At 28.5% G+C, this 10,309-nt stretch overlaps 2 protein-coding genes across 2 annotated transcripts; one reads left to right on the top strand and one right to left on the bottom strand.

The window, feature by feature from the left end:
- Positions 1–1,091: 1,091 nt before the first annotated feature.
- LOC105255854 (zinc finger protein 512B) lies at positions 1,092–4,214 on the top strand. Its single transcript, XM_025406991.1, has 4 exons — positions 1,092–1,501; positions 2,374–2,556; positions 3,136–3,267; positions 3,671–4,214. The coding sequence occupies exons 1-4, from the start codon at positions 1,481–1,483 to the stop codon at positions 3,965–3,967; spliced, it is 633 nt and encodes a 210-aa protein (XP_025262776.1). The 5' UTR covers positions 1,092–1,480; the 3' UTR covers positions 3,968–4,214.
- Positions 4,215–6,014: 1,800 nt separating this feature from the next.
- LOC105255825 (tetra-peptide repeat homeobox protein 1-like) lies at positions 6,015–8,524 on the bottom strand. Its single transcript, XM_011265339.3, has 3 exons — positions 8,334–8,524; positions 7,484–7,765; positions 6,015–6,531 (listed from the first exon to the last, which is right to left on the bottom strand). Exons 1-3 carry the CDS (start codon positions 8,340–8,342, stop codon positions 6,244–6,246), a joined length of 579 nt encoding a protein of 192 aa, XP_011263641.1. The 5' UTR covers positions 8,343–8,524; the 3' UTR covers positions 6,015–6,243.
- Positions 8,525–10,309: the final 1,785 nt, after the last annotated feature.

Below are 10,309 nucleotides of genomic sequence, written 5' to 3'. Positions count from 1 at the left end.
TAAATTAAACAATTAATTTTTTAATCATGTTTTAATTATTTAAAAAATTTTGTAAAATGTATTTTTTTAAACAACTTTTCATATAAAACGTAAAAAAATATTTGTTTTTTATTCTTAGTTTAAAAACATGTAAAAAGGGAGAAGAAAGAAAAACAGGAAAAGATTAAATTATGTAATAAAATAAGTAAAATAAAAAGACATGGAAATTTATGTTAAATAAATTTAAAAAATATAAGTTCTGTATAAAAAATTATCGGAAAATATTTGAAAATTATGCGTTTTTCAAGATCCATCTATTGTTATCAAACTAGATTATCGTTACAATTGGTCAATAATGAACTTGCGCGTTCAACATTGTTTCTTGCGGAACAATTGTATTTTTGCGTACCTGTAGTAAATGTTAAAGTGGAAAAAAACGATGAAGCAGATTGTAGGTCCTCTTATTTTATAAGCTGCCATCGTTGCCTTTCGATGATAGCCCTTTCACTCCTGTTCATATCGTACACGTTTTGCTTCTCTCAATCGAATGTTCTCCACAAATCACTTATATATATCACCGGAAATTGAGACGTGAGTTACATGTCAAAATTATTATTTCCTGTACTAGTTTCCTTTCCGTATTAAAGATCTACCTAAAGAAATTGCGCGATCATGCGATTATTCATTATATCTGTAAATAACTTAAAAATAAGTTGTTGCAAATTTCGATATTGTTCAGATATTTTAATATATGAAAAAATATATAGTATATATAAAAGAAATTTTTTAATTAGATAATATATATAAGAATATGTATTATAAGAATATATATTATGTATATATATATATATATATATATATATATAATATATATATATATTCTTAATAAGAATATGTAATATATTAATTCTTAATAAGAAAATGTAATATATTAATTCTAAATTACATTTTTTTATAATACAATTATAATACAATTATTGTATAAGAATTTACCTAATTTTAATTAATTTAATTTATAATATAATATTAATTTATAATATAATATATTGTGTTTAATGTGTAAACAAAATTATTACTAGGAATATAAATATTAATTTAACATATTTGTATAAGATATGTATTATCGACTTTTCTTCTAATTGTAAGATATACTTCGTGATTGCATGTCTATCAATCTTCAGTTCCAGTAACAGAGGGAGAAAGAGAGACAGACACATATAAGATTCCTTTTACCTATGTGTTTTTTCTTTCTATTATGCCTATCTTGGGCCGTTGAACCCACCTAGTCGTGCGAGAGGACTAATCATAAAAAGCAGAGAAGATAGAGACTAGAGACGAGATCCAGGGCGAAAGAGATCGGCCGATCGAGAAGAGAGCGAGTGAGTGCTTTCTTCGTGGTGAATCAAGCCATGGTGAAGGTCTTCATATATAAACCATCGTATAGCCACGGTTCTATAATAGTCAGTGCGACTCGACCAATTTTGAAACATCATCCAGAACTATGACAATCGCATTACAAGCTGTAAGTTTCTTCATCGCAGTTGGAAGTTTTCAAGATTATCGAAAAAATTTCAAGACCATAACCACAACCATTTCCTTCGGGAAATCAACGACTTTGTGACAAATGTGCTCGATAGTGTTATCAAGATCGCTCAGAATTTGAGATTACACAAAACGAACAATATTACTCCGAGACTTTTCTATCGGAAATTGCTAGGATTTATGAGGGTGTTGAAATATAGAAACGCACCTAAACAATCATGAACGTGTAAAAACATTAACATGTAGAGACATAAACTGTAAAATTTATCTTGGTGAATTATGATTAAATTGTAAATGCAAATAAAATATTTCCGGAATTTAAACAAATGATCAAAATAATTATTTAAAAAATTTATTCCTAAATTTCTAATTATTTAGAGAGAAAATTTATTCTTAATTAATTTTAAATATTTAAAATCTCATTATTTCATATTTTATAAGAAATCATATATATATTAAAAACTGAACAAAATTAAATTAAATTAAATTTGACAATATAATATATTATTAATCTAATATATTTCTGTCTCCTTTTTTTCTTTCTTATTTATTTATATATTTATTCTAACACATAATTAATAATCCTTAAAAAAGTACAATAGTTGTTATTTTTATTATTATTATCCTATTATTTATCATCAAGTTATATAAAAAAATTTATAATCGTTAAATACGAATATTGATTGGAATTTAAAATTTATTTAAACGTATTAAAATTTATTTATTTATTTATTCTGATCGCCTAAATCTTCTTCAATACTAATTGTTACATAGATATATCAAATTGCCTGTTATTTATCAAGTTTATTATCAAGTTCATTATCCTCTTACGACGACGTTACATCTTTGCAGTTTTTATTTGTGCTGGCAACAGCAGCGGCCACGGCTAGACCTTCGTTTTACGAAGGCCATAGTCTTGGATCTGATGAGCCCAAGCTCATCTCGCAGTCGGTACATCTGCACGAAGTGCCAACCAAGGTGATCAAGGTCACCAAGACAGTAGCTATCAAGGTCCCCGTGCCGTATCCTGTTAAGGTGAGTAGTTTCAAGAAAATGACAATTCAAAGCTAATTAGTCATTTATCAATACGATAATTTATACTTTACAAGTTTTTCTTAACAAGAGACTATTATTTTACAAAATTAAACATGAAGATTAAAGATGGTTAGTCTTAGTACGTTGCACGTAAGATCAGATATAATATCAGTATTTTAAAATAAGAGAAAAATAAGAATATAAAAATAAGAGAAAAAGGAAATAAAATAAATTAAATATTCAGTAAAGCCTAGAACCTTTTTTTCTCTTCTTTAAATCTAGATGCTTAAAAATAATATACAAATAAATGTTACAAATTTAATCTATGCATTTTGATATTCAAATTATTTACGCTGGGTAATAATAAAAGCTGGATAATACAAAAAACGATAATATACAAAACTGGATAATACAAAAAAACGATAATTTTATTATTGAATATTTTAATATTGGAAAGTATATAAAATAAGAATCGCGATATATTTTTTTTATTGATCTTTATATGTAATTATATGTAAATGCAACTAGTTGCACTTATCTCTTACATAAATAATTGTAGTTTCTTTTTTTGTCATTTAGGTGCCTCATCACATTCCATTTCCAGTGCCTGTGAAACATCCTGTAGCGGTTCCGGTGCCGCAGATAGTGAAAGTACCACAACATGTGCCAGTACCAATAGAGAAGCCATTCCCGGTGGAGCTGCATCAGCAGGTACGAATTATTAATTAAGAAATCTCTCAATAATTTTATTTATAAAAACACCTTAGATATATTTTCTTTGTATACGATAAAAAAAGTTACATATTTCTATTACATTAAAATCGAAATATATGAAGATGTTCGAAATATATAAAACTCTTTATAGAATTTATTTTTTAAATATTATTTTATAATTTTCATTTTATCTTATATTTATGCTGCGAAAATTGTGGCTTTTCACATAACAAGATAATATTATAACAAGAGACAAAAAAATCGATGATTACAATTATGATTTTCTAGTATTGTAATTTCAATAAACAGTAATGTGTGTATTTTATATGCGCTCTTTTTTATTGCTGAAGAAAGTAATTTTATTCTAAAATTGCAAATAAAAACAATTAATTTAATTTAGGTGCCGCTCTTGGTATCTAAACCCGTACCCGTGCCACATCCGGTCCCAGTGCCGCATCCGGTCACTTTAACTAAGCCAGTCTTCGTTGCGGTACCAAAGGTGATCTCGTTCCCACAATCAAGTCACAACGAAGGTGGCGTTGAAGCTGGTGCTGGAGATGGTCATGCCAGCCATGAAACGGTCAACTATAACTCCTATGCCGTCAACGTTCAAGGCCACGGAGCGACTCACGATCAGCAAAACGAGAATCAAGCCCATTTTCAACCTTCCCAGTATGATTACTCGCAGGATCATTAACTTTCGAAATGCGATAGGTTGGCCGATTATGGCGGTGTAGGCTTCTGTTGAAAGGAAAAGTACATACATTAAAAAGTAAATCATTGAATATGATATGCACAAACTGATCACTTTGAAAGCGGTTTGAGTCAGATACATTATAGGATTTTTTTTATATAAGTAGAAATAATATTAAATATCAAATAATGATGATTTTTGAAATTTAATTTATTTTTGATATGAAATTTCCAAAGTCAATAGTCGCAATTATTTTTATTATCACGAAGAGACATATACTATTTTAATAAGCTTTATTTAAAAGAGAACAAAGAATAAAAAGTTTCATGAAAAATTAATTTTATTCTTAAAAGTATACAGATGTATATAAAATATTAATTACAATTTTGATTATAATATTAATTATAAAAATGTCGATTTTTTACAATTTATCTTTAGTGGAGTGCACAATTGAAAATTATCGTCATCTATGTATAGTAATTATATATAGGTGAAATTTATTGACTAATGATTAATGCTAATATCTCTTGTTTATGCCTGATTTGTGATAATTAATAGTAAAATATTTCTGTAACACATAAGAAGATTTTTAAATTTTGTAGAGTCGTAAAACATTCTTGAGAATTTTACGACTAAATCTTTACCAAATTTAACTTTTTTATTATTCAATGGTTTAATTAAAGGATAATGAAGGTAGTTTCAGGAACATAAATATATTCACGAATTTTAAACTCTTTGAATTATAATGCTTTTAAATAGTCTTTTTAGAAAAAAGAATGACAGTGAAGAAAAAAATATAATATAACGATTTTCCTCTTTTATGTTATTATTTCTGTCAAAGTTAATTATAGAAAACAGCTTTCATCATTGATTATTAAGAATTAAATCGAAATTATATATTGTTGTATATACCTTGTTTATAATAGTTTTCGTCTGAGAAATGTTGAGTTTTTGTTTTTACTATAATGTTTTTACTATGATGTTTTAAATTTTTGTTATATATATAAAATTGTTAATAATGATTTTATTTTATATATATAAAATTGTTATAAAATAATGATCTTATTTTTTAATAAAACATTTCTAAATATTAATAATATCTCATTATATGTTTTTTGTTCTTCATATTTCATTTTTATATCTGTTATTTTTCGCAGAGTATCCTGTATATAGCTTTAAATATTCAGTTGCAACACTTTTTATCGAGCAGAAGTAAAAAAGCATTGTGAGACTTGGACTTACCTAACGGGATTGCTTACGATATACGTGTACGTTTCGTGCGCGGTATGCGCTCTGCATGTAAATTCCATTAATCGCGTGTTTAATGTGTCCCCGTTCTCCATTTAATGGACATTTCACCATCGCCGCCGCTTTCATGTAATAAGTCTCTCATAATGCGACCTTAAAATTTCCCTTTCGTGCACACGGATTTCAATCTTGTTTCGTGTTCTCGTAATCTGCAAGAAATTAGCTATCCAAAAATTGCTCCTTAATTTGTCTGTCAAACGTGTCCTCAGTTAATTATCGCGTTGAGCCTTTAATAGACTGTCTTGTATCAAGTTGCACATTGCTTTTATTCAATATATAAGTAGATTATAAATAATATTATAAATAAATTAATATATATAAAAATATGTAATAATAAAATATAAAGAATCTTCAATTCTTCTTCCTTAAATAATCGTTTACATCATAATATAAATAACAAATATTTTTTACAATTCCCAATTGAAAATAGAAATTGTTATTACAATGAATAGCAAGAGGGAATAAGAATACAGGATAAGAATACTTTTCGTAAGAAAAAATTTATTTCAGCAAATAAAGTTACAGATAGAAACGTATACTTAAGTATATAGTTACACTGATGATTGGAATCCCACTCGATCGCATTCGATTGCGAAAATGTTTTTTCATTTTTCTATTGGAAATCTGAGAAAGCTCTTTTCTCTCTTTCTCTCTACAAGACATTCTTTCTATCTATCACAAAAAAATGCTTCATAAAGAAATACTCTAAAGAAATCCCAAAGGAAATCCGCGAAAGGATCGGTTAATTTTCGAAATGAGAGATATGTATTCACTTTTTAGCTACACTGCACGTCTCTCTCGAAGAAAGATATATATTAACATGCATTAATATATGTACATCTTCCTCTGGAGGTATTTTTTTCATCGAGGGAGATCAATTATCGAACTTCACAGTTCACTGAAGACATTTCGGGCGTTTAAACGACGTCGACTAGAACGTCGCTCGGGGTAACTTCGCTAGGATCGCCGTTTTACCAGTTGGAAGAATAACCGCCGTAGTATCCCAGACCAGTGTTCAGTTTCGTGTAGACAAGTGGCTGTTCAGCGATCGGGACCGGTACGTGTTTGACGACGGGAACGGCGTAGGGCTGTGGTACCTTGACGGCGTATGGAGCGGGATACGGAACCTTGACGGGAACACTTACGGGAACAGGTACGGGACGATCTACTGGGACGGGGACGTGCTTGGTGACCTCGACTGGGTATGGTTTGGGCACGTGAACGGGGTACGGGCGATCGACGGGCACTGCGTAGGGCACCTAGATATAAAAAGACGATTATTTAGATTAATTAGATATTTAATAATTTATAATTAGATATTCATTATAATTAGATATTCATTATTGTGAAATAAACATTAGAAATTAATTTCTATCGATTTTATGTGAAAAATAGTGTTTTTTGCTAGCCACTCATTCTTGTCTTATTAAATAGGAAAAATAAATTATCTATTAATTATGAATTTTTCATTAAATGCAGTTATAGTTTCTTTGTTTAAGATGTGGATATATGAATCAAGATTATTACTGGATAACAACACAAGAATTGCGTCGCGAATGCATAACGAAGACGTCATTGATCACGCTCTACTTGTTATAAAATATTTCTCTTTATGCGATTGCTAACTTTGTTTAACTGTCATATAAATATGCATATATTTCAAAAGTTTCTCTGGGTTACCACAGAGTATATGCAAATTTCATGAGTCATGTCAGAAATTAACCGTATGCAGTTTTATTTAAAAAAATTCCTCCAGAGATAGTTTTTGTAACTAAAATTCATAAAACTAATAGCATTTGGAAAAAATTACACAACATGCATTTTGATACAACAAAATTAAAAAGTATATATATGTATATAAATTAGGAAGGACGTACATTAATATTGCATAAAATTTGAAAGGTCAACTTTATACATTTTTAATTGCGAAAAAGCCATTATTTAGTTCGGAGGTATATAATTCTCTGTAATTGTCATTTTTTTATTAAAAAATCGATGTGGATGTAATGAAATTATGGTTCTCCAACGAGTCATTTGTTAATTGCTTCACTTTCTTTTAACGCTTTCCAATAAATCAATTCTCAGAAATGTATCTCAGAAATCTTTTTTTCCGAAACAAGAAGAGGAGCCACCTCAAGTGCATGTCACTGACAAGTTTTTACACATTTTACACGTGTAAACTAATGCGAGTAGTCTAACAAGAATCGATACCTTAACGGGGACTGGGACGTGCTTCTCGACGGGCACGGCGACCGGTTGGGGCACAGGTACGGCGACTTCCTTTGTCAAGACGGTAGAAATGCTGGGGCTGAAGTCGATCGGAAGTGACGAATACGTGCTGAGTCCACTGAGGCCGTAGCCACTGTAGCCGAGTCCACCGTAGCCCAAGGCTCCATATAGACCCCGTTTATCCTTCTTCGTAGCTTCCACTTTCTTCTCAGTCTTCGCTTCTTCAGCGAAAGCGAGCGCCACCAGGGCAAAAAGGACTACAAACTGTAAAAGTCAGAATATTAGCACTCTTCTTTGAAAATTTATATAATTTTATATTATTAATTGCATAATTATATACTAGTATATCATCTCTCTCTCTCTCTCTCTCTCTCTCTCTCTCTCTCTCTTTCTTCATAATTTAATTTTGCGCAAAATTTAATATAATAATATATAAATAATTAAAAAAATATATAACACTTTAATTAATTTAATTGTTCGTTATTTTGGTATGTAATCTGTTAAAAAGTAAGTAAACAAATTTTTCAATATTAGTCTAATATATATACATACTAAATAAAGAAAAAAATAAATTAAATTAAATATTTATTATAAATATTTTTTATCAATATTAATTAATTTAATTTATATTTAATAATAAATTAAAATTTCTTAAATTTTCAAAAACATCTACTTTTATCGATGATTTCGAGCACACGTTTCACCGTCGCGCACTATTGATCTTTCTCTTATTCTCCGTTTGAGATATATTCTAATCTCTCTCTTTTTAGATCTCAAATGATATTCTCTGTGAAAATGATTTTTACAAAAGAACTCTCGAATCCGATTATACCTTGTTCATGATGCTGCACGAGTTTTCGACACAATTCGTCGTGTTTACGACTGATGATCACGTTGAAGATCCTCGTGCTTTTATACGATGAACCCTCAAGGAGAGACGGCAAGAAGAGAACGAAGTGGTGGGTAACCGGGCCTGCCGCCGAATCGCAGTTAGGTGAAAAGAAACCGAAACCGGGCCCAGCGAGTAGGGGATTGCCGAAAAACTCGCACCCGCGCGACTCTTCTCGCCGCTCGCAAGCAAGTCTTGCGCAAATGCACCACCTCGCACGCGTCGAAATTCATTAAGTCTCCTTTACGCGGTCTGTAGAAAACTTTTATGAAAGTATAAATATATTTTATATGAAACTAAAAATATAAACTTTTTATATAAAAATTTGAACTCTTATTAAATTAAGAATATTTATATTATTTTTGTATTTTATATGCATTCAGATCATATTATATATATAAATTTAAATATAAAATTATAAAATAATAAATCGATTAGAGAAGAATCTGCTCTATATTTGTCTCCCTCTCTCTTTCTCTATTTTTCTTTCTATATTAATGTAAAAGATAGATATGGATTAATAAATACATTAATACACTTATAGAATATTATTATAGAATATTAAAAAAAGTATTTATATAATTTTATTCTTTTTGCAATTTTATGTAATCAAATCACACTTATAATCGTGTAGTAATCATAGAAAAATTGTTATCATTAATTAAAATTTAAAGCATTTAATATTATACATTATATATACAATAAATGAAAAAAAAATATATATATTAAATTAAAAAGTTTTAAATTAAAAAGAAATCACTTTTTATATAAATTTCCAATAGATATAAAGTTAAATTCTTTTTAAGTACATTATTTCGACGAATATGAAAGGCGTAAAATAGCTTTTATACGGCCTGACGTGAGTCTAAATGCCGATTCAATTTTTGTTTCACGATTACGATCGCTTACATTGGGTGTTCTCTCAATCATCTGTTGCACAATTCCGTGTTTACCCGACTTTATAATTGAAAATCTGTGAATATAAAATAAATAATGAGTTTAGTTCTGTTGACCAATCATCAGCAATAAGACTCGCAAGTGAAATCATGTTGTAAATCGTGTGAATCAAATCGGTTTTTCGCATATAAAAAAGTTTAAAAAAATATACACAAGTGTATGATATTACAATATTTTTTATTTCCTTTTTTTATTTAGTTTGTATTAAAATATTAAAATACTTTTTTACTCTAGTAAGTCCTATTTTTTTATGAGTTTCATTATTTTATTATTAATAAAATTTGATTAAAATTTGTTTCTTTTTATTAGTAATCTCAATAATTTAGTAATAAATTACTAAATTATTTAGAATTATACACAATAAGCTATATATAAAAATTATTATATGTAAGTACATATGTAAAAGAGTAATTACATATATAATTATATGTAATCTTTATACATATCTATATGTGATTAATTACTACTTGATATTTCATTTTTTTTAATGATCGCTTTTAATATAAAATTATTAATGCGATCAATTGTCAACTATCAATAAGTATATTGAAAATAAAAGACGTAAAATATTATGTGCGTCTCTTAAGAGATTCTTAATATGAATTACTTAATTATTTGGCAGAAATGACACAATAATATTGCGCGCATCGCGCAATATTGCGCCTGGATTTCTCGCACTCATAAATCATTGCGTCGTTTATTACCACGTAACAAGACCATGTCTCATTTTCTTCATGAAAAAAGAAGACAGGTGTAAGATATGCGTTTGATCAGATCCCATAAATTTTGAAGAAAAATTATTGGAATAAAATAAAAAGATTCAGAAGAATCTTTTCACGGCTTTATTTGGTAAACAAATAAAGAGGAATTATATGAAATAGAATTATAATATAAAATTATAATATGTATGTATAAAGTTATTAAAAATATGTAAAAATATGTATCTTTTTTATAAAATAGAA

Source organism: Camponotus floridanus, unplaced genomic scaffold, assembly GCF_003227725.1.
Source record: "Camponotus floridanus strain SB8 unplaced genomic scaffold, Cflo_v7.5 scaffold16, whole genome shotgun sequence".
Classification (NCBI taxonomy): Eukaryota; Metazoa; Arthropoda; class Insecta; order Hymenoptera; family Formicidae; genus Camponotus; species Camponotus floridanus.
The sequence above is the reverse complement of the archived record's forward strand: the minus strand, read 5'-3'. Positions and strand labels throughout refer to the sequence as shown.